At 37.2% G+C, this 26,810-nt stretch overlaps 1 protein-coding gene across 1 annotated transcript; it reads right to left on the reverse strand.

The window, feature by feature from the left end:
• Window positions 1-957: 957 nt before the first annotated feature.
• On the reverse strand, window positions 958-26,766 carry LOC127832258 (nicotinate-nucleotide pyrophosphorylase [carboxylating]-like). Its single transcript, XM_052357620.1, has 3 exons — window positions 26,085-26,766; window positions 5,529-5,660; window positions 958-2,592 (listed from the first exon to the last, which is right to left on the reverse strand). The coding sequence occupies exons 1-3, from the start codon at window positions 26,670-26,672 to the stop codon at window positions 2,365-2,367; spliced, it is 948 nt and encodes a 315-aa protein (XP_052213580.1). The 5' UTR covers window positions 26,673-26,766; the 3' UTR covers window positions 958-2,364.
• Between the last annotated feature and the right edge of the window lie 44 nt (window positions 26,767-26,810).

Consider the following 26,810-nt stretch of genomic DNA (forward strand, 5'->3'; position numbering starts at 1 on the left):
TTCCAAGGCCTGTAACTTTGTAATATATCAATAGACCAAAACAGGACCAAAACAGGACTAATGCAGATTTTCTTTCCTAATCAAGCGTTATTATTAACTTATAAGTCTTGACTCAACCCAAATTTACCTGTTATTTTTCAATTGTCCTGTACCAATTTCCATATAATTAAAATTACTTTACAGGATTGTTTTAAATACCAACCTGGGGAAAATAAAGTACTGGCCATTTAGGGGATGTTGCAATTGCAATGACCACATTCACAAAAGACTTCAACAATGACCACAGTGGTGAGGGTACTGCAATAACCATATAGGGAGAATCTTATGTACAGCCACAATAGGACAGATTACTGCAATGGCTATACTATGCAGAACACTGCAATTACATTAAGAGAGATAAGTACCATGGCTACATAGGGGAAAATACTACAATGACTATATTGGGGAGATTACAGCAATGACAACACAATTGATGATACAGCATTTAAACCAAGTAGAGATAAGAGAATGGACCAGACTCTAGAGATGTTTAAAAAGGAGTTTGGAAATCACAATATCAACCATTTACAGACTGATAAAAGAGATAAGCCATGCCATGTTAAACTTTGAAACCAAAAACATCTCTTGATTTATTTAACCCTCCCCCCCCCACAATAAGAAGCAACATGAAAATGGCTTTTGTAACCAGCATAAAACCAGAACAGCCTGTTAGTAACTCGCAGTCTGGTCAGGTTTTATGCTGTCTGCTGCTCATCAGTATCTAAGGGTTGGAAATTAAGTCTTTAAAACTTGAATTTAGTAAGAAAGGTATTTAATTGAATTTAACTTTATGTGGGACTACAAATGCGTCAAATTACGTATCTAAGTGGTAAAGGGTTCCTGTTGTTGTCTAAAAATATCAATAAACTGCAGGTCTATGTTTCTTGTTTATGGTCATAAAATGAATAGGTCTGCAAATATAATCATTCCATTTATTACAAATAAGTGCAATTAAAGCTAAATCCATTAATAAGAATATTTTTGGGATCTGAAGTAAACAATCTCTCATGTTGAACAGGCAGAAACAGATACTTCTTAAGGCACTGAAAGACAAAGGCAAAAGTAATGCACAGAGGCTATTCACACTTAATTTGTATGTTTTAATGAAACCACGCAGGATATTGCCGATCATGTATTTTCAGAACTTTTAGTTCTACTGAACAACATAAAGTACAGGTTGAAAACAACACACAAATTGCTCTTAATCAAAATCAATGTGCAACAGTATTGTACATGTTCATTCTAAGCAAACAAGAAAAAATGTGTTTTACAGAAAAACTATACTGGAAACACACAACATTAATTCATTCATTTTTTATTATATAAAATGTGTCAAACTTGTACAATAAAATACATTTTAAAGAAAATCATTAACAAATAAATTGATTCAATTGACACAAACAAGTCAATGCACTCACTGATATCAATATTGCATACATGTGTAACAAACATTTGTTTCATACAACAGTAGTTAAAATAAAATTAAATGAAATGAGATATTTTTGGTAAAAATGCACATAGATATTGCATGATTGATACTTAATTTGACACGTTTTTATTAAAATTGTTCAAGCCAATTATAAAAAAGTGTCTTAACCTTCACAGCCAATAAGTAGCATTACAGTAGACAATTTATCAATTTGAATTGTTTCAAGCCTCAGGAAAAATGTGTGTGTTTAACCTTCTTGCCATTGAAATCAGGCAACTGAATTGACCAAATTGAATGTGAAATAGGAACATGTTCCATGTTAAGAGACCGATCTTAAGAGTGAACTGTCCAGTCAGTCATGTTAAATAATAAGTTGTAATGTGAACAGACAAAGTTTAACAAGACTATTGCCAAGCAATATTTGTCCCCTACCGGCTCCATCATTGTCAGAAATAATTATATATAATTTTTTTTAATTTGTTGCCATAGCAACCAGAACTTTTCACGTAGGAACAAAATGAAATGATGTGCATAATGTCCTTATTGCCATCTATCCATGTTTGAAGTTTCATGAAAAAATATTAAGAACTTTTAAAGTTATCGCAGGATCCAGAAAAGTGTGACAGACAGACTGACAGACGCACAGAGCGCAAACCATAAGTCCCCTCCGGTGAAACCGGTAGGGGACAATTAATACACCAGCAAAAGCTTAACATACTTAACTTATAAATCTACTTTTATATACATATATTTATTTATGTAAATCTTAAAAAAAAAAGTATAAAAATAAAAAAATATAACTATTTGCTTTTCAACAAGAGACAGTAATATTGCCCTAAAAAAAATACACATAACTAATTGTCTTTGTATTGTATATCGCAAGTATTTATAACAGACTAGGAAGTAGTTATATTCACAGGTAAATTCCGAGGATCAATTCCTTCTTTCCTGATTTTCAAGGAAAAGTCCACCACATCATATCCTTGTGTTAGTCTACTCAGTGATATCACATCCACATTTGGATCACAGAATTGCGCAATATTGTGCTCTGTCACGCCCCCACTGGCCTCAATGATCAAATGAGGGAACTCTGCCTTCAGAGCTGCAGCTGTCTTTGACAAGGCCTAAAGGTGACAAAATACACATATTTAATAGACTGATATAAGTCAAACTGAAGTTTATATATATGTATATATTTGTATTTATATATAACAAGAGCGCCGCATGACGGAGCAATATACGCCCGATTCGTGTGCCATTGGAGATGATACACTGATGATTGATGTATTTGTTTTGGAAATAAGCAAAAAAAAATTTCAAAAATCGCGAAAAAAATAAACCCGATGAAAATATCGCAAAATAAAACTGGATAAAAATATTGCATAAAAATATTGCATGTGTTAATCGGTTGCATGTCTCCAATCAGACCTGACTGATATATAATCTATATACTACCTCTGACCAAGTTTGGTGAATTCAACTTGAACTAGAGCTTTGTCACTGAATGTGACTTATACCCCCATACCACTTTGACGCAGGATAAAAAGTTGTTTAAAAGTTTCGGATGAATACAATTTGAATTAGAGTCCGGACAAAGTGGCGCCGTTGAAAATGCACTAATTGACCCTATGACCTAGTCCTTGACCCGACATGACCCATATTCGAACTTGACCTAGATATCAACTAGATGCAACTACTGACCAAGTTTGGTAAAGATCGGATGAATACAATTTGAATAAGAGTCCGGACAAAGTGGCGCTGTTGAAAATGGACTAATTGACCCTATGACCTAGTTTTTTACCTGGCATGACCCATATTCGAACTTGGCCTAGATATCAACTAGATGCAACTACTGACCAAGTTTGGTGAAGATAAGATTTATACAATTTGAATTAGAGTCCGGACAAAGTAAAATGCACTAATTGACCCTTTGACCTAGTTTTTGACCCAGCATGACCCATATTCGGACTTGACCTAGATATCAACTAGATGCAACTACTGACCAAGTTTGGTGAAGATCGGATGAATACAATTTGAATTAGAGTCCGGACAAAGTGGCGCCGTTGAAAATGCACTAATTGACCCTATGACCTAGTTTTTGACCCGGCATGACCCATATTCGAACTTGGCCTATATATCAACTAGATGCAACTGCTGACCAAGTTTGGTGAAGATCCGATGAATACAATTTGAAATAGAGTCCGGACAAAGTGGCCCCTTTGAAAATGCACTTATTGACCCTATGACCTAGTTTTTGACCCGGCATGACCCATATTCGAACTTGGCCTAGATATCAACTAGATGCAACTGCTGACCAAGTTTGGTGAAGATCGGATGAATACAATTTGAATTAGAGTCCGGACAAAGTGATGCCTTCCGCCCGCCGCCCGCCCGCCGCCCGCCCGCCCGCCAAGGGGTTTCACATAATACGTCCCGTATTTTATACGGGCGTATAAAAACCATGTTCAATCTAAGCGAATCAGAAAATACATGCAAGACTAAAACTATATTAGTGCTATTAATTTATTTTAGCTAAAGACCATTTAAATTATTAGGCTTTCAGACACACTCCTACGTTTGTTGCCTTCCAAGAACCTGCCTTTGGTGCCTTATAGACTGGACATTGGGAAAGATCATAAGAATGCTCCCAGGTCAGGGGTTCTGAAATATGCTGTCCGAGTCGTCAATTTCCCCTTCCAGACAAGCAGTTTTTGAAAGCTGACTTGTCAGGGGACAAGCAAAATTTCCGTGGTAATTTTTTTTCGAGTACGAAACTACTCTATTTTCCGAAAATCAAAAACGAAAGTTTATATAAATAGCTTATGACTAATCTGCGGACTGGCACACTTTTTCAACTGGAGGTAGGTTATTTTCTGATAATAATTATTTAATGTAGTAAACCAGTCCACGAGTATATATAGCAACAGCCAATCACGCATAAGAAAACAATTTTAATAGAGAAACTAGCACACATGTGTATAGCAACAGCCAATCACGCATTAGATAACACTTTTTGTACATTGCAAATGGCCGCATACATGTTCTAACGACCTGCATTCGATTTTTATATAATAAAACCACTTCAACGTCAAGCCATGATGCTAATCAGACCAATGATAAAATCAGTTCGGCATCGGAAAAGAAGAGAAAAGCCAAGTATGAATATGATAAACATACAACGCCAAACGGAAACGAGAATTTGTTGAATCTTGGCTAATTGATTTTCCTTGGCTTGAAAACGTTGCCGATGTGTGTAAATGTAAACTTTGTAAAGAGTTTCCTTTATTAGCGGATAATTATAAACTTATAATTAACGATTATTATTTTATTTCAAGTGAATTGTCTAGTCATGTTGAGATTATTAAATATCCGAGATGGTATCATGTGTGACTTAAGCGTGATCTTATTATATGCACATCTTGCTTGTATTTTTTGTTCACGTGAATTTTCTAGTTAACTATGTTTATAATTTAAAATAGAAGTTAACAAAAGTGTATGCTTGTATTATTTGCTAAATTAGTAATGACCTTTTCTTTTATCTATCTTAAAAGTACGGACAAGTACTTCTTTGGTACGGACAAGTGAATTTGTGGGTCCAACTTGTCCGTGGACAAGTAGACTCTTAAAATATTTCAGAACCCCTGCAGGTGACTCCTCATTAATGATTATCTTATGACTAATAAGACTATTGCTAAGCAATATATGTCCCCTACCGGCTCCACCATTGTCAGAAATTTCCACCATTGTCAGATTTTTTTTTTTGGTTGTTGTTGTTGCCATAGCAACCAGAATTTTTGACGTAGGAACAAAATGAAATGACATGCATAATGTCCATATTGCCATCTATCAATATTTCGAATTTCATGAAAAAATATCAAGAACTTTTCAAGTTATCGCAGGATCCAGAAAAGTGTGACAGACAGACTGACAGACTGACTGACTGACAGACGGAGTGCAAACCATAAATCCCCTCCGGTGAAACCGGTAGGGGACAATAATCACATGGTATATAACACACCCATAACAATAAAGCACTGTGACTCTTAACAAGACAACTTACGTCAGGGCTGAAGTTATCGAGCATGACGACATCTGAGCCAGCGCTGGCAGCTTCACGAGCGTCCTCCAGACTACGGCACTCAACCTCCACCTTCAGGGAAAACCCACCCACCACCTTGGCATCCTTCACTGCCTGAAACATTGAAATGAGCATTATTGATACATATACAATGTAGACAATCCCAGAATCTATCAAAGCGCTGAAGGCACTGAAGTTGTTCGCTATTGCATAATTTAAGACGCAATTCATTTTTCAAAATTAATCGCAAGTTTGAAATGAACACACGCCATTCAAATTTATAAAGAGTGTGTCATAACGCCTGGGTCGAGCTTTGTGTGCACTTTTAATCATCCCATTTATTTCATAGAGATAACTTAGACAAAATAACAACAACATGGCCCTTTTTGGACGTTCTGAAAGCATACAAAGTATGATGTAAATGGTAGTGAGAACTGAAGTAAAGACAATTTGCAATCAACATCATATTAAATGAATACTGTTGGAATATTGAATACCTATCTCACTAAGAATATAATTTCACGAAGAAAGTTCCCTGTACAAAACTTTTGATTTTTGACACCATATACAAATTCAAAATATACAATAAGATCATTGATGAAAATAAATCATAAAAACAAGATGGGTTTGTGAAACACTATGTCCCCGTATATGACGTTTGACCTTGGAGGATGACCTTGACCTTGACCCTTCACCACTCAAAACGTGCAGCTCCATGAGATACACATAGTCTAATATAAAATTGCTAGCTTCAATATTGCAGAAGTGACATTACATGAGCAATTTTGACCCATATATTTGACCTTAAAGGATGACCTTGACCTTTCACCACTCAAAATGTGCAGCTCCATGAGATACACATGCATGCCAAATATCAAGTTGCTATCTTCAATATTGCAAAAGTACTCATCAAATGAGCGATTTTGGCCACATATATTTAACCACTGACCTTGAAGGATAACCTTAACCTTGACCTTTCACCACTCAAAATGTGCAGCTCCATGAGATACACATGCATGCCAAATATCAAGTTGCTATCTTGAATATTGAAATATTGCAAGTGTACATTAAATGAACGATTTTGACCCATATATTTGACCTTTGACCTTGAAGGATGACCTTGACCTTTCACCACTCAAAATTTGCAGCTCCATGAGCATGCCAAATATCAAGTTGCTATCTTGAATATTGAAATATTGCAAAAGTGTACATTAAATGAGCGATTTTGACCCATATATTTGACCTTTGACCTTGAAGGATTACCTTGACCTTGACCTTTCACCACTCAAAATGTGCAGCTCTATGAGATACATATGCATGCCAAATATCAAGTTGCTATCTTCAATATTGCAAAAGTTATTGCAAATGTTAAAGTTGGCGCAAACCAACAGACCAACCAACCAACAGACCAACAGACAGGGCAAAAACAATATGTCCCCCACTACTATGACATAAAAAATTGGCGAGCAATACTTTTTACTCACAAATTAGGTAGTCATCAAGACAGCCCTGTTGACATGTACATTGTTGTTTATGCATTACTTGTAACCCTAGCAGTTCACACCGTGTCAACAACTCTGACGTAAACATAGGTATAGAGCACTAATGCGCTTTTTCGGCATAGCTGTTTTACTCAGCTTTTCATCTTAATGACATTTACATAACGCCAGCAGACGCGCATGAATATTTTCGAATATTTCATAGGCTAATTCGAGATAAAACCTCTGAACTTTGACTACATCATTGTGTCTGTGCTCAGCGCAAAGGATGTAGCACTGTTCAGTAGTATAAGGAATACCGGACTACTCTCTGTATGTTCACACAGAACAAATTGTGGCCCAGTTACAATTACGCATTAAAATCTATCTCGCAGAATTTCAGATTTGCTTTCAAGATGAAACAATCATTACCAAAATAGTATAGTGCCACGATAAGAGGAAAATCGTTTAATTATCCAACCACACTGTTTGCCGTACTCGGTCAGCGCGTCTGGAAATCTTTCCTGAACGCCTGGATAGGCTGCCCTAATTTACAAGTTTGCTATTTTGAAATCAATTTTGTATCGAAAAGCATTGTGCTAAAATGTGCCATTTACAATTCACAATGAGACTTTAATGACTCTCGTCATGCGAAAGTGGGTCTTATTCCATATGCGCCTATCATATATATATAGCCCACTCAGCCTGCGCATCTCTCAGTCTGGTCAGGAGATACATAATGAGAACATAACATATTGACAGATGTTATAGCGAACAGCATCACCTCTGACCTGACTGCGCAAATGCACATGTTGGATTTAAGAAACGCTGGCCTAAACGCATAAGACCCATTTTCGCATGACGCGGCTATGAAAGTGTGAGTTAAATTTGTTGAAAGAAAACTGTGTTCAAATCAAATATTAACATACAATATATTTCGATAGTGAAGAAATATACTCATAACAAGAGCACCGCCTTGTGGGTGCAGACCGCTCATCTATTTTTCTATTTAAAGGTGAAGGGACCTATCTCAATTTCAATCACAAAGAAAGGAGGGGTGGAGTGGAGGGGGTGGGGGGGTGTATAGTGTGGTGGTGTTGTCATTTATTACATTTTCTTCTAAAAATGCAAACAAAATGCAATTATTTTTTTTGGGGGGGGTTCTTTGGTGGGATGGTTGGACAGTATTTCAGAAATAAAATAATACAAACAAATATTTGTGTTTTTTCACCATGTTTATACACAAAAATTGGGGGGTGGGTTGGGGGGGGGGGGGGTCATAGCGTTAGGGTGTGGTGGTCATTTATTAGATGATCTTTAAAAAAAAAACCTTTTTTTTTTGGGGGGGGGGGCTTGGGGGATGTTTTGGGTTGAGTCTATTGTGGTATGTCAGGTAAGAGTTGTTTTGTCAAAGTATCAATCAAATCTAATCATAAATAAAGAAGTTATGACAATTTTAGCAAAATTTTATAATTTGACCTTGAGAGTCAAGGTCATTCAGAGGTCAAGGTAAAATTCAACTTGTCAGGTATAGTACCCTCATGATAGCATGAAAGTATTTGAAGTTTGAAATCAATAGCCTTGATACTTTAGAAGTAAAGTGGATCTAAACACAAAATTTAACCATATATTCAAAGCCATACTTTTGTAAAAATGACAACCAGAGTTATGCAACTTGTCCTTTACAGTCCCCTTATGATAGTTTGCGAGTGTCCCAAGAATGAAAGCAATATCTATGATACTTTAGGGGTAAAGTGGACCAAACACAAAACTTAACCAAATTTTCAATTTTCTAAGTATAAAGGGCCCATAATTCCGTCAAAATGCCAGTTAGAGTTACATAACTTTGCCTGCACAGTCCCCTTATGATAGTAAGTAAGTGTTGCAAGTATGAAAGCAAAAGCTTTGATACTTAAGGAATAAAGTGGACCTAAACACAAAACTTAACCAAATTTTCAATTTTTTAAGTATAAAAAGGGCACATAATTCCGTCCAAATGCCAGTCAGAGTTACATAGCGTTGCCTGCACAGTCCCCTTATGATAGTTAGTAAGTGTTGCAAGTATGAAAGCAATAGCTTTGATACTTTAGGAAAAAAGTGGACCTAAACACAAAACTTAACCAAATTTTCCATTTTCTAAGTATAAAAAGGGCACATAATTCTGTCAAAATGCCAGTCAGAGTTACATAACTTTGCCTGCACAGTCCCTTTATGATAGTTAGTAAGTGTTGCAAGTATGAAAGCAATGGCTTTGATACTTTAGGGAAAAAGTGGACCTAAACACAAAACTTAACCAAATTTTCAATTTTCTAAGTGGCACCCGTTATGCGGTGCTCTTGTTTTAAAGATTATATCAGCATCTAAAGTCTGAAGTAAACTTTGTGATTTTTTAGCGTTAAATAGTCCCGAAGATATTATTTAGCAAAACTTTGAAAGATTTTTTGCTGAGGTACACAATTTTATTTTACACACACACAATTTACAAGATTCAAGAACGATGCAGACTTTTTAATTGAATAGTACATATCTTTGTTTTTCTAAACATTTATTATTACGTTATTAGTATTTCTTATTTAAGTCTCATTTTTAAAGGAAATGCAAAAAGCTATAGCCAAAATAAAGTTTGTACTTTTAACTTAAATTGGTCCGGAAATATTTATAAGCGAAACTCATCAGAAAGATTTCAGGTAGAGGCAAACTTTTTTTAATTATAAAGTATCTGGTTTAGTCTGAAACTAATGCGTTTTGTTTTAAATAATTTTTTAAAACAAGATCACCGCATAACGGGTGCCAACACTCGGCAGCGGGTGCAGTTTTCAATTATGAAAGCTTGTCAGAATTATTTTTTTTAAAGAGGTCACAGTGACCTTGACCTTTGACCTAGTGACCCCAAAATGGGTGTGGCGTGTAGAACTCATCAAGGTGCATCTACATATAAAGTCAAAGTTCTAGGTGGAAGCACTTTGATTTTAGAGCCAATGTAAAGGTTTTAGCACGACGCGGGCGGACGCCTGACGGCGGACGACGAGCTGGCTATGACAATACCTAGGGTTTTCTCCAAAAACAGCCGAGCTAAAAATCAGTTTAAGCTTAAACAAAAATATCTAGCCGGGAATGAATTTTGTGAATTTTGTGATTTTAAATTAACCAGTACAGGAGATATTTATTACTGAAAATGTGTATAGTGTCAGAACATGACAGAGTTTGTTTTTTCTTGAAAAGTGCATAACTGCATTTGCCTTAAACTTTATTTTTATTTTATTATTTAAATAACATTTTACTGGTAAAATCAAAGTCTATAGCCAAAAAACGTTTTTATGTTATTCTCAATATATTCTCAAACAAGAGCTGTCCCCTGAGGATGACTTATGCCCCCTATAAAAGCTTGATAGAAGTTATAAGCTTTTTTCGAAACCTAAACGCAGATTTCGAAACCTAAACGGGGACCCTAAGTTCAAGGTCAAGTTCACAGGGGTCAAAATTTGTGTGCGTATGGAAAGGCCTTGTCCATATACACATGCATGCCAAATATGAAATTGCTATCTGAAGCGACATAGAAGTTATGAGCATTTTTCGAAACCTAAACGCAAAGTGTGACGGACAGACAGACGGATGGACAGTCCGATCACTATATGCCCTCCTTTGGGGGCATAAAAATATGTGCTTTGAAGAATTGGACAGAAAAACAATTTAATATTCAGATTATATGACGCTCAGCATGCCAAAATGAATTTGAAATTAATGTCTTCTTTCATGAGAAATGAAGCTTTTCATTTGTAAATACCTGAATAAAACCTAATCATCTAGACTAATGACGCTTTAATTGACACCCACTTAAAGCTTTGATCTTGCCTTCAATATTTTTGTGTGAAGTAAAGAGACGCTAAAGAAGCAAACACTTTTGAAGGGCACTTAACAAAAACTGGCATACTGACTTTTTTCCAAAACATTTTGTTACCAATTCAAAAACAAAACTTACAGCGCAATAAAGAAGCAAAAGAACCTGATACAATATACCATATACCAAAATTAAGAGATATTTGTTATGTCAAACATGTACAGTTATGCAATTGATATGCAGCCAGGTAGTCAGTTGGTGTAATTCTTAACAAGGTGCAGGATCACGTGACTTTGTGGGGTTCACAATTAAACGTTAATGGATGTAAACACACCGCTAAGTGGTGCTTTTTAAAAAAAAACTTTAAAACATTTTCCTTAAGAATTTCAACTGGTGCATAAAAGACATTTTTTCATGCTGCTTATGGCAATGTAAAATACGTTAGAATTACTTTAGAATTTAAAAAGCCTGTGTTCTTAGCCAAAAATTTAATGTGTACTGCATTCATTTACACTCTCTTGCTTCAAAAAACTTGAAATGTTGGCATCTTTTTCATGCGCATTAATGGACTTAAGATATCGGCACAGACTGCAAGACAAACTGTTTTTTTATAATGCACTTCAGATTTTTGTAAATCTATTTCAAATCTTCAAATCTTGAGATATTTGCAAAAATGAAGTGTTGACATTCTGTCCAGCCAGTGTGTAAACCGAATGTGAACCCCGTTGATCCTGCCCCTGGTTCAGAGATTCTTTAAATACTGCATTCCTCTCTGATTATGTTCTTAATAATCTCTTCATCTCAAAATCAATAGGGAACTTCCTCTCCTAAGCATTTTCGGAGTAGCTTTTTAACCCAGCTTTTCATTTGGGTCATTAAATCTCTAGGGGAAAACGGAATGTACTATAAACAAGAAATATCTTTTAAAAAGATATACGGCGTAAATAGTTTAATGAATGAGATCAAGGATAGCGAATGTCTTTTTCTGTGCAGTTCTTAGCTGCATCACACGCAGTACGGGATGTTACGGGGAGTTTTCGCGGCTTATTTTACATTATAACATATTGCTGGTCATAAACCTATAGATACAAAACAGAAAACCAAAAGAAGAATGGAAGTGAAATTTAAACATATGAGTCAACCGGCCACACGAGAAGTATCCGTATTTATAGGCGCGTTCTTCGAACAAACCTGTTTTAGTGGTTTGTCGGGCATTGCTATTTGATTCGATTATTAACAGTATCAATTATCATCGTGCTAATGCTTAAAGTGATATTATGGGCATTTTGCACTGTTGAATTGAGCTGAAAAGAATTAACAGGTCAAAATAGTTAGTTAAAATGTGGTTACTGATTAATTATCTGCAACTCACCTTGCTACCAGTTGTTTATAAAAATATATTTTTTATTCGATATTCTTACGTGACCCACCCAGTCCTGTAAGCTGAAATGATCCGTAAAACAATTTTGTGTCTTTATGTCGTATGAACAAATCTGCACTAAAACTAAATTTAGGTTCAACTCGTAAACGCATGATCAGTTGTCAAACGAAAGTACGGTTGATATTCAAATGCATTATTTTTCTCTTTCTGGTATATTGTTTTAGTATGATGATGCTGCATTAATTAATATAAGTGTATATGAAGTAGAAACATCAAAAATAATCAACGGTTGCGATAGACACCTATAAACTGTTACATGCTCATAATATCACGTTAGTACATTAAGCAATATGGACGAATAATTATTGTTAAATTTATCAACAATAATATTTATCATTGTATTGTTGAAAACACATTAAGAATCTATTATTTACATACCATAATTATATTGCTGAATATCTTCATGTAACATATTTCTGGTCTAAAGAAAATTCCAGGTCACCTAGTTCACGGATAGCGTCTTTATTATATAACGATTATTTTACTGGCCGCCAACTCCGGTGATGACCTGTATATAAACTCTGAATGTCCGCGAATTGACCCGATATACCTCGCGGGTTGAAATGCAATGCTTTAAAGTGAGGCCTCGCTTCCATTGCTCTTTATACTTTTACATGTTAACATGTTGACAGGAATAAGGAAGTAAGTACTAAATATGAGAACATAGCCTTTTAAGTATAAATGCTCTTGCGCTGGTAATACTCTGAAAATAAAAGGTGTACGCACAAACTGTATTGATGTCGAGAATTGAGTGTAAAACTGTTCTATCTATTAAGCCTTTTCATTCGAGATAAAATTGTTTCATACAGTAAAACAGTGTTACAAAGACACGGATATGTTTCCAATGTTCTGGTGGTATACTCAAATCAGCCAATGGAATAAATGAAGTGTATTCATTCGTACCTAGCCGCGGGAAATTTTATTGGAATTTTATTGGACACTTACAAAGGTTAGGCTAAGGTGAAAAGCTGGTTTATGCAGCTTACGCCGAAAAAATGCACAGAATTGCTTTATATCAAATAACACGAACTTTAAGGAAGGAAATGAATGGAAACGTATTATTATTGTTTAATGCCATATTGTGAGACAAATCAACCAAAACAGTACAGTATTCATGATAGAAGGGTAATCATTTAACCCCTTTCAGTGCGGGAACCGAATTTTAAAGGCCTTTGCAAACTGTTTGGATCCAGATGAGACGCCACAGAACGTGGCGTCTCATCAGGATCCAAACTGTTTGCTATTCTGATAGTATTCTTTGAAAAAAATAGAAGAAAATGCTAATTTTAGAAATTCTGCAGACGACATTTTAGCAGACGACAAATTTCCCAGCATGCAAAGGGTTAATTATCTAACCACACATATGCGTGATGTGTCAGTCGAGAATAGGCTACCAAAATTGACCAGTTTGCTTTAAATCACACAGTATTTCTTCAATTTTCAATCCAAAAAAATTGTGGTCTGATGTTCCCTTTACAAGATGCAAAAAGGCTTTAAAAGACCCACATCATGCCTAAACGGTTCTTATGCATTATGCTGCCAGTGTAGCTCCAGTCCAGCCTGTGCATCCTTGCAGTCTTGTCAGGATATGCATACTGAGGAAGATGCTCAGGAGATACCACGAAACCTTGCATGCTTTTTTTCATAAAGAAAAGCTCAGCCCATGACCAGACTGCAGGATGCCATTTGCTTGTAGGCATGGTGGAAGGATGCTATTGAATTAGATTTATGAGAATAGTTTGTTTAGAGAACATGACCTTAACTTGAGATATGCTGATATAGCATGGCATACAAGTTGTGATATAATGAATGTATATGAAAAACACTGTCTCACCACAAAGAAAACGTAATTGATTGTAATTGATAAAATTTATGAAGTCACTGTATCAACAGATTACTGTAATTACTCTATAGGTTTTCGGACCATTACAAATAATTAGTTTCGTGTCCGAAAATTAAAGTACAAAAAATATTCAAAAAGTATGAGTGTCCAAAAATTTAAAGACATATAATTATGTTATGTTTGTTTGTCAAATATTATAATGCAATAAAACCAATAAATAAATGTGAAATACTTTCATTATGTTGCACTCTCCTTTATTTGCTTATTTTTTATATTTGCAATCTCTTACCTGAAATGGTATAAAAAACAACCATACTGCTTCCTGAATATGATATCATTCCAAATGCTGTTGGGTGAAACCATTGTTTATAACCGGTATATACCGGGTATGGTAATCTACCTAATAACACAATTATTATGGTTAATTGCCCTCAGGGTATTTGATTCCAGGTTTAATAACCTTAATCCGGTTGTAAAACTCCATGATCAAAGGGTTCCAGATAAGTGAAAACAGGGCAGAAATCTAGTAAACTAGCGCTATAAAATATACCCTCCGAAAATTTGGAGTAATTAATTATAAACGAAATCTCGAATGTCGGAAAATATAGTCATGAAAAATAATTATTTTGGCTAAAAAGAAAGTGTCCGAAAACTTACAGTTATTACGGTAAGTATGTCATTATACAAATTCTTAATTCAATTTAGTACAATGTAGCATCAAGAGCTGTCTCCATAGGATGACATATGCCCCCGAAAAACGCTTTGAAAGAAGTTATGAGCATTTTTCAAAACCTAAACGCAGATTTTGAAACCTAAATGCGGACCCTTAGTTCAAGGTCAAGGTAAAAGGGGTAAAAATTTGTGTGGGTATGTAAAGGCCTTGACCATATACATATGCATACCAAAAATATGAAGGTTACATCTGAATTGACATAGAATTAGCTAGCCATACTTAAACCTTTGTTTTTAATTTAATTACTTACGTAAAAAAACGTACATTTTCTTCCTTTATTTCAAAGTCAGGATAATTGCAGAAAATCTTTTTTTAAGATATTCCTTGTTTGTAAATATGATCTTAGGTAAAAGCCGTTAAACATTATGTGGAAATGGCTTTCATAATACAAGCCTGTGTGATACATGGCCTTGACCTTCAACCTGTTGTCTTTTAAAATCAATAGGCCTCTTTCCCTCTTCCAATATAACCAGCATACCAACTAAAATGATACTAAATCAAAACATCTAGATATCATGTGGAAATCTTACCTACTGTAGGGCAGTTTAAAACAATATAACCCCTCTCCTTTGTCTCTTTTTATATAATAACAAGAGATGTGTTTGTCAGAAACACAATGCCCGTAGGTGTATTTGAGATTTATTTACAGGTCGTCCAGCGTCTTCTCGACTACAGATGTATCGACCTGCCCCTGTGACCCTTCAGGGGAGAAAATAAGGTCATATAATACATCATAGCACGATGGCCAATGAGACCTTAATGTGACTAGATGCTTTTTTTTTTTTTTTTTTTTTTTTTTTAATGGATTATGTAGTGGTTTGCCTTTTATCAAAATGGTTTTGCAGTATTCCTGTTATCTCTAGATTATCATTATCCTTATTGGCATTAATGTTAATTCCTTATAGTTTGTGTGTGGTTTTTGTGCTCTCCGCCCCAAGAGGTGTTAGTGGGGGTTCGAGCGGGATACAGAGGGCGCCCCGATTCCAGAGGCGCCCCTGGTTCTTTTAAGTGCCCGGTGTACAGCACCGATACACTGCACCCCCGTTTAACGTCCCTCGCGGAGGACTTGTTAGTACATAAACATAGATTAGTACAGATATTACTCTATTGCCCTGTGTCTTGGTGTAAATTCACATGGTCTCTCTCTGTTGTGCTGTTGGATATTGTCAGGTGTTTAATGATGTTGCAAGGGTCAGAATAGTTTTGAAGTTTAATAAAGTAGAAAAGGGGCTGCGTTTGTGTGGTTGGACCGAGATGACTGGTTGGTTGTTGGGGGTACAGGGAGGACAATATCTGGTTCTACACTTTCTTTCTTTGGGAGACAATTTTCACGCGCCTTTATTTGTTTTTGAGAGAGAGAGAGAGCGCACGTTCTTCTTCCTGTTTATATTGCTAGTGGTTACACAGATGGTAATTATATGTATTAGTACATTTTGTTCAGGAGGGAATAGATCTGGGATGTAAATGCTGACCATCCCTCTAATTCGATCTGACCCTCATAGTGACAAGGGTAATACGTGCAGGTTAGCAATACAAGGTTTACAATTCAACGTCAAACGTAACAAGGCACAGGCATGCAAGGAAAAAACTTACACTACACTACAAGAAAACATCACCTACGCTACAGTAGGGGAAACAACAACAACAAATACCGTCACCATTCTCTTTTTATTTTTGTCATGTTGGGTATGTCATGTCAACGGGGCCAGAGTGCACGGATGTCATGTCAACGGAGCCAGAGTGCACGGGGGAGAGATATCTCTTCAGGCGCGCCCTCTGGCCCAGCCGACACGCTCTACCCAACATGTTTAAGTCTTGTGCACATGGGAAAAATGTTAACTAATCACATTTAATTACAACAATATTTACACCTATAGGGGTTGCACTCTGGGTAAATTTGCCCATGTGCGCACTTACTGCGTCTTCCGATCCTGCGTGGAAGTATGTTGTCTGTGTGCTTTTCCCCTACCTTCGTCGTTGTTGCTGATTACAGCTTAAGAGAAGGAAAGCGAGGGTCTCGCGGAACGAAACACAATGCCCACTATTGCACCGGTTTGAAATAAAATTTCAATATATCATTTGGCAGGTTTAGAAATTATATCCCTTTTAAAGCTTATTATTTCCCTTGGATTGTATTTTTTTCGGCGTAGCTGTTTAACGTCACTTTTGACCTTAGATGACCTTCATTCATGATAGATCCGAAAAGAATAAACACGATTCGTTCATTGGCTAATAATACAACAAGAAACCCGTCCGTCGGAGACGGGTGATGCTCCCCAAAGTTTTTTTTTGTCACAATATTGCACTATATATTCAGATAAAAGGAAACGTCTGGACGGTACAGTAGTTGGGGGGGACAATATTTTTTTTATATAAAATTTCAAAGGGCCATAACTCTATGAAAAATCATCCGACCAGAACCTGCTGATAATATGCACATCTCCTCTTGGTTAAGTGAAGCTTCCCATAAAGTTTCATTGAATTCCGGTCATTAGTTGCTGAGAAATAGCCCAGACAAGAATTGCACTACATGTACAGTTAATGGAAAATTTCAAAGGGCAATAACTCTGTGAAAAATCATCGGACTAGAACCCGCTGATAATATGCACATCTCCTCTTGGTAGTGAAGCTTCCCATAAAGTTTCATTGAATTCCGGTCATAAGTTGCTGGAAATAGCCCGGACAAGAATTGCACTATATGTACAGTTAATGGAAAATTTCAAAGGGCCATAACTCTGTGAAAAATCATCCGACCAGAACCTGATGATAATATGCACATCTCCTCTTGGTAGTGAAGATTCCCATAAAGTTTCATTGAATTCCGGTTATTAGTTGCTGAGAAATAGCCCAGACAAGAATTGCACTATATGTACAATTAATGGAAAATTTCAAAGGGCCATAACTCTGTGAAAAATCATCCGACCAGAACCAGCTGATAATATGCACATCTCGTCTTGGTAGTGAAGCTTCCCATAAAGTTTCATTGAATTCCGGTCATTAGTTGCTGAGAAATAGCCCGGACAAAAATTGTGCACGGACGGACACACAGACGGACGGTCAGACGAAGCGGCGACTATATGCTCCCCCCAAAATTTTGGGGGGAGCATAAAAATCACCGTTAACATTGGTAGTCTGGTTCCCAGACTAAAATATTGGATGCATATTATTTGAACTGAAAATGAAATATGAATATATTGTAAATTACATGTAAATTACAATTAATTAAAAACTGTCATGATACAAAACATCCTCTAAACATTACATCGAAACATTTCTCCTTAGTTTACGAAGCAGTATAGCATTAATCACATGTCTGTACAATTAAAAGAATCTATTGTTTACATGCCGTAGCGGCCACACTAAACACTACAAAAACAGGCTAAATTGCATTTTACCAGTACGCAGTTGTTTACCACTATCGACAAAGCGGGGGTTTGGGGCGGTAGCTACGATACTAAGGAAATATATAGGTGTTGGAAATATATCTGTTTTGATTTATTATAATCCATATTTGCGTTTATTAGTGTAAATATGTTTCTTTGTACTTTGATTTGTTCATTTTTTATATATAATAAAGTTCTGAAAAAAATTCATATCACTATGATGCTTGCAGTATTGAGTCTTTTATGTTTACATCTACTAACATCTGTACACATTATAACACATTATCTTTTATTTCATTCCAACATTATGCTCATAGTTTTTCAGTGGCGAATATGTTTTCTTTTCCTATTGAAACTTATGTATTACTTGTTCAATTATGAAAACCTAGTCATTACAATACTTATGGACAATAAAACATACAATTTCACCTCTTCTTGTTCTTCATTTTTATTTGTTAATACATTAAAAATTATTATCTTATTATCACTCACAACCTTCATTAAAATACATGGCCGCTTCATTCCATCTCCTTTCCCTGGTCGCAAACATTACAACATCAACGCTGTATATCTTTTTAAAGATATTTCTTGTTATTTTTTACCTTGAAGGTTGACCTTGACCTTTCACCACTCAAAATGTGCAGCTCTATGAGATACACATGCATTCCAAATATCAAGTTGCTATCTTCAATATTGCAAAAGTTATGGCCAATGTTAAAGATTTCGGACGGACTGACAGACGGACGGAGGGACACACAGTTCAAATGCTATATGCCACCCTACCTGGGGCATAAAAACGTACTGTGTATGTTTAATGGAAGTGAAAATAAATAACAACAAGGGCTGTTTGTAAAACATGCATGCCCCCCATATGGGCTGTCAGTTGTAGTGGCAGCAATTGTGTGAATACGTTTTTTGTCACTGTGACCTTGACCTTTAACCTAATGTAAGTTATCATCGGGAAACCATTGTACTATTTCGAGTCACTGTGACTCCTTTTTCTTACATAAACAATTTTTTTTTTTTACTGGACCCTGTGACATTACCACAATATTAAATATACAAAATATACAAAAAAGTCTCATATTCTGATAATTTTTTTTTACTGATCCACTTGATTTTACTCAAATGATGATGTTTCATTGGACTGATAATTATATATTTAGGATTACAGACCAGTTGCTTCAGTTATATTGTATAGAGTTTGCCCTGTTGGCCGCGTATGCGTTCTTGAGCTATCATCCAAAACCATTTTACCATTTCAAGTCACAGTGACCTTGACCTTTGACCTAGTGACCTCAAAAACAATAGGGTTCATCTGCAAGTCATGATCATTCTACCTATAATGTTTCATGATCCTAGGACTAAGCGTTCTTGAGTTATCATTCGAAAACCATCTGGTGGACGGACATACAGTTAGACATACATACAGACATACATACAGACAAACAGACAGACAGACAGACAGACAGACAGACAGACAGACAGACAGACAGACAGACAGACAGACAGACAGACAGACAGACAGACAGACAGACAGACAGACAGACAGACAGACAAACAGACAAACAGACAGACAGACAGACATGTACAAAACAATATCCCCCCTCTTCTTCGAAGGGGGGCATAAATAATTTTCTAACAAATATGTAAATAAAACCCTTTACAAACACATGAAACTTATTATTCTAAATGGCTTTATACCATTAATGTTGTGAAGAACAAAATGCATAAAACAATACTGCCTATATTTTAGAATGACTCAATAAAGCAATTTCACCGTTAAAATAAAACTTAATATGGATGCGTTTATGCCTCACTGGACACAGTATTCAAAATCAACCTACTATTAACTCAACATACTTAGATTTTTAGAAATGATTTTCTTTCCTTTTTAATGCAAGAAAAAGCAAACAACAATGTTAAATGGTCACATGTACACAGTTTTACAATGTATATTCAAATCAATTTTCTGCATCTATAGAGATCTAATTGAGTGTTCTGTAATATATTCATAACTATTGATCGTGATCTCCAACAAGTAGTTTGATTATATTTAATCTATGAGATGAATTCCAAAGGCCTTGCTAAGCTGTCCTTGCATTCACACAAATCCAATATAAAGTCTGATCAAAACATTAAATGAACATGTTTTATAGATTGTAGAAATGAACATTGTTTTGTCATAGGTTTATAGAGTTGAAGAACACTGTACATCAGGGAGCTAAGAAACACTTATGATGTAGACTAGACTCATACTTACAATAAAATTTTGACAATAAGTAATAATAATTAGATATTTACAAAAGTGTTTTAAAGGGGCTTTTTCACGTTTTAGTAAATTGACAAAATTGAAAAAAGTTGTTCCAGATTCGCAAATTTTCGTTTTAGTTATGATGTTTGTGAGGCAACAGTAATACTTTATTATCATTTACCATGCTCTAAAATAGCCATTATATGCATCTTTTGACGATTTTAAAAGCTGAAAATTAAGAAGTGTTGCAACGTGAAACGATTGAATAATTAAGACAGTTCTGTTGTTCTCATTATATTTTGTGAAACTACAAGGATTGCTTATACAAAGTATAAAATACATCTCTCATGTATGAGAAAGGAAGGCCGAGTGGTCAAAGTGGGAGACTTTTTACTACAGGACTCCATGGGTCAGTAGTTCTAGCCCTGCTGAGGGTTACCTTTTCTTCTTTTTTTTAATTGTATTCCTAATTTTTTTCTTGGAGCTTTTTAGATCCAATGTTTACATTTATCAATATAAAGCATTTAATGACAAACTTCAAAACATGCCAAAATCTGTGAAATGGCCCCTTTAAATAGGAAACTTTTGACTTATTGAAAGATTTTTTAAATTTTATTTTAAGACAATATGCGGACTGCTTATATTAATTATAAAATGCTTTACAAAAAACCCCAGATGGGATAGCTGCCTGGTTAAGGAGGTAGCTTTTTAAAAATACGTCAATGATTGGAGCCCAAAATAGATGCTTTTTGCTCTCTTTTAAATTCTATTCTTGTTCCATACCCAAGCTTTTTGGTTCTGATATTTACATTTTTCAATTTCAAGCCTTTAGTGATGAACTCCGCCAAGGACGGTCCCAAGCCTGCGCTGAAAAAAGAGGAGGGTTGGGCGTATGGCTAGCTACCCTTCCCTGTTGCAACCTTATTGCTACAGAAACGCCAAACAGAATAACAACATACATCATGGACCTGGGAGAAGGTAGATCTCCAACTGGAGGATGTATGACGCCGGACGGTGAAAGCCAGACTAAATTGTCAACTGGAAGCCATCAGGCCAAAGACCATCATCTCCACCAGGACCACAACCACCATTGGTACATAGAATGTCCGACCATGTACGAGACCAGGAAGACAGCAAAAGTGGATGCAAATATATGGAAGTTCAACCTCACAATCCTAGGGATCAGTGAATCAAGATGGACTGGCTCTGGGCAGAAGCGCCTGACTTCCAGTGAGTAACTGTTTTTCTCTGGGCATGAGCAGGACAATGCAGCACACACCCAGGGAGTAGCCCTTATGCTTTCCAAGTCAACACAGAGAGCACTCATCGGGTGGGAGGAACACAGACCACAGATCCTGACCGCCTATTTCTTTACAAAGAATAGGAGGATTAACGTAGACAACGCCCCAACGAACAGCAGTAAGGTGGATGAGAAGGACAACTTTTACAATAGACTGTCAACCATCATACAAGACAGACCAAAGAGATACATCATCATTCTAATGAGTGACATCAACCGCCAAGATCGACAGTGACAACCGAGGATATGAGAAGATCATGGGGAAGCAAGTGTTAGGCAAGATGAACGACAACGGGGAGAGATTTGCCGACCTGTGCACCACAAGTAACCTGGTCATAGGAGGAAGTATGTTCCATCACAGAAGGATACACAAGGCAACTTGGGTGTCACCAGACCTGTCAATCGAGAACCAGATTATAACCTGTGCATCACAAGGAAGTTTCGTCTCTCTCTTCAGGATAAATGTGTCAAGCAAGGAGCAGATATGGCTTCGGACCATCATCTCCTTGTTGCCCGATTGTAACTAAAGCTGAAGAAGAGTTGGACAAGGGGGCCCAGACAATGCCAAGGTTACATCACTGCCACACCGAAAGACAACTGGAAGCAAAAAGAGTTCAAGGTCACTCTCTCCAACAAGTTCCAGGTCCTAGAGGAGCTGCTTGAAGAAGAGACGATAGAGCAGAAGTAGTACAACATGAAAGAAGCGGTGACTTCAACATGCCAATAAGTACTGGGCTCCCCACAAGGAGTGGATATAAGCAGAAACACTTCAGAAAATTATGAAAGGCCGAGAAAAGAAGGCATGTGTCAACAACAGCAGAACAAGAGCCCCAAAATTGAAAGCACAAAAAGAGTACACCGAACCAAATGGGAGCGTCAAGGAAAGTATTAGGGCAGACGAGCGGAACTACCTACAGACACTTGCAACAGAAGAGGCAACCTATCAGAACAGAACTAAAGATCTGTACTCAATCACCAAGAGATTAGCAGGAAAGTTTGCCAAGCCAGAGAGACCAGTAGGAGACAAAAATGGAGGAGTAATAACAGATGACGAAGGGCAGAAGAAGAGGTGGATTGAGAACATGCAGGTGCTACTCAACAGGCCAGCTCCTGCAAACCCATAGGAGATTCTGACAGCAACAAGGGATCAGCCGATGAAGTGCTGCACTCCCACAAAGGAAGAGATCAGCAGCGCAATCAAGCAACTGAACAAGAGCACCGCATAACGGGTGCCACGCTCGGCTACGGGTGCAGTTTTGAATAAATGAAAGCTTGTCAGAATTTTTTTTTTAAAGGTCACAATGACCTTGACCTTTGACCTAGTGACCCAAAAATGGGTGTGGCGTGTAGAACTCATCATGGTGCATCTTCATATTAAGTTTCAAAGTTGTAGGTGGAAGCAATTTGATTTTAGAGCCAATGTTCAAAACCTTAACAAAATGTTAAGGTTTTAGCACAACGCGGACGTCAGACCGTGGACGTCTGACGACAAGCTGGCTATGACAATACCTCGGATTTTCTCCTAAAAACTGCAAATCTGCCGGACCTGACAGCATACTCGCAGAAGCGCTTAAGGCTGACGTGGAGACCAGTGTGAAGCTACTACACCCGCTCTTCAGGAAGATATGGGAAGAAAAAGATATACCAACAGAGTGGATAGAGGGTTACCTCATCAAGCTTCTCAAGAAAGGCGACCTCAGTTTATGCTCAATCTACCGAGGAATCACACTGTTGTCCATCCCAGGAAATGGGTTTAATGGCATCTTGCTGAACCAAATGAAAGACACAGTAAACCCACATCTCCGTGACCAACAAGCAGGTTTTTGAAAGGAGAAATCGTGCATGGATCAGCACAACCCTGTGTATCATTCTGGAACAATCCCTGGAATGGAATTTGCCGTTGTATGTCAACTTCATTGACTACTAAAAAGGCGTTCCACAGCGTTGACCGGGAGTCCCTCTGGAAAATTCTGAGACACTACGGAATGCCAGGAAAGCAGACAACTCACGGACGTCTTTGAAGTAAGGCTAGGCTGCTTACTCTCGAAAGACATTGACGGAGCAGAAGCGGAATGAAATTCAGTGGACACTCTGGAAACATTTGGAAGACCTTGACTTTGCCAATGATTGGGCTCTTCTCTCCCACACCCAACAACAAATGCATGAAAAGACACACATGTTAGCAGACAACTAAGCTAGACTAGGCCTCACCATCAACAGTGGGAATAGCAAGGTGTTCAGGACCAACGCATCCAACAACACACCCATCACAGTCCAACGCTAGGCGCTGGAGGAGGTATACAGCTTCACTTATCTTGGAAGCATTCAGGACAATCAGAGAGGAACAAATGCAGATGTCAAAACCTGCATCAGTAAAGCATGAGCAGCCTTGCATCAGCTAAAGAACATCTGGGGATCCAGCGATATTGGCATCACCACCATGATTAGGCTCGTCAATAGCATCGAGAAGCCACAACTCCTCTACGGAGCTGAGACCTGGAGAACCACTGTCACCACCATAAAGAAAATACAGGTCTTCATCAACACCTTCCTAAAGAAGATCCTCAAGATCCCCTGGCCAGACAAGATCTCCAACGAAGTATTATGGAGAAAAACAAAGCAGCCGCCAGTTGAAGAAGACATCCTTTAGAGATGTTTGTTGCGGTGGATGGGCCACACACCTTAGCAAGCCTGCATCCAATACAACAAGGCAATCTCTCACATGGAACCCTCAAGGGAAAAGGAAACAAGGGGGCCTAGAAACTCCTGGCGCCATGACCTGGATGCAGATGCTAAGCAGATGGGCCAAACATGGGAGCAGCTGGAGAGTCGCTCAGAACCAAGACGCCTGGAGGAAGCTGGTTGGTGGCCTATGTCCCAGATGGGACCACAGGCGAAGATGAGATGAAGATGAGTGATGAACTTTGAACAAGAGCACCCCATAACGGGTGCCCAACGCTCGACTGCAAAAGCTTGTCAGAATTTTTTTTTTTTAGGTCACAGTGACCTGACCTTTGACGTAGTGATCCAAAATTTGGTGTGGCGTGTAGAACTCATCAAGGTGCATCTTCAATTGAAGTTTCAAAGGTGTATGTGGAAGCACTTTGATTTAAGAGCCAATGTTAAGGTTTTAGCATGACGCCTATGGCGGACAACGAGCTGGCTATGACAATACCTCGGGTTTTCTCCGAAAACAGCTGAGCTAAAAATGCATAAACTGATACAAAGTCCCATAAAAAACAATCTTTAATAAATCAGGTATTTATATAATTTGGATATTTTCATTTAAAATAAACATGAATTTTTGTATTGTATATTGATATTTACATTTGCTTTACTAAGTAGGTAGAAAACCGAAGTACAGTGTACATGGCTTTCTACAGACAGCTATATCTGCCCCTCTGATTCTTTTGACCTTGACTTTGAGCATACATGATGGATTTATACCCTTTGGCCATCTTCTAAATAACTAACTAATTTAAATCGTACCTTGGGGAAAGACGATTTTGAGTAGACACAAAAATAGAGGCTTCTATTATTTACTTTTAATGCAGGACTTTTCACCCTTATATAACAGGGGCCGAAATTCGGACCCTTCCCAATTGAAAATAAGGTCATTTTTTCCCAAAATTGATAGAGGAATTTCCCAAATTGTAAATTTTTTATATATTTTTTTCACATAGACATATCGGGCATCTTCCAAATTGAAAGCAATGAGCTCTAATATGATTAAGAATGCACCACAATGTGTCTTTTAATACGTCTGCACAATAAAAAAGACACTGTTTCAAAAACTTTTAAAAACACGGCCTTCCCAAAATGAGCAGTTATCGTGCATGAAATTCCCAATTTGAAAGGCTAGGGCCTCTTCCCAATTTCCTGATGAAAAGCCCTGTAATGTGACCTTGAAACTGAGTGACTCATTGCATATGTTCTCATTAATCTTGACAATACATGTAATTATCCAAATTTTGATAATCAAAAAGGGTTCAAGGGTTAAAGGGTTAAAGGATCTCAGAAACATCTTAACAAAAGTCACTATTCAATGAGTCTTGGGCCTGGGTAAAACCAGTACTTAGTGTCTTTAGGGGAGATCTTAAAAACACACCTACAGAACCTCCTGATTGCTAGGTGGGCACCATATCCACTACACCACAGGAATTTGTAATTGTAAGGACAAATGTAAGGACATGTATAACGACACGCAGACACTTGGGAATATGCCGCCCCCAGCCCATCATAAAGTTGTATCATTCTATAAGATATACCTTTGTTATGCTGCCAGCAGTCCATATATGGTTATCCTTCAGCATAATCATAGACGACAGGTCATGGCGATGTGTTGAAACGCCTCCAACTAGCAGAGCATACTTTTCAACCATTCGAAAACCTGGAGTGGTTTTACGTGTACCAGCTACTTCTCCTTTCCATCCAAGATCTTCAACAATTGTCCGCAAGCGTTTTGCAGCTGTTGCTATTCCACTTGCGCGTGTTATGATATTTAAGGCAACTCGTTCCGCAAGTAAAATCTGTCTCACTTTTCCTGAAACAGTTGCCACTGCTTTTATCGGTTTAATAAATGATCCCTCCTGTATATCTTCCCAATGTACCATGCAATCAAGCTCCTTGAAAATGGCTTCAAAGAAAGGTTTTCCTGCTAAAACACCTTCAGATTTAATTAACAGCACAGCAGTTTCTTCTTTTTCACCAACAACAAAACCACCATAATCAAAATTTGGGGTGTCTTCTTTTAACCATTCCCTTGCTAAATGACGAATTGTCAACGGGTGCAAAACATAAGCTATGTCTGAATTATAAATACCGTTCAGTACGGCATTGTCTGATTTCACTGTCATACTAAAATCTCGAACTTTCTTCAAAATGAAATAAACGATTTGTCAGTCAGGCAGACAGTATGCGGTGTAGTAAAAAACAACAACAACATTAGTAGGTTTTAACCTAATTTTAACGAAATTATATTTTATGTATGTTTT

The sequence above is a fragment of the Dreissena polymorpha genome, chromosome 1, assembly GCF_020536995.1.
Source record: "Dreissena polymorpha isolate Duluth1 chromosome 1, UMN_Dpol_1.0, whole genome shotgun sequence".
Taxonomy (NCBI): domain Eukaryota; kingdom Metazoa; phylum Mollusca; class Bivalvia; order Myida; family Dreissenidae; genus Dreissena; species Dreissena polymorpha.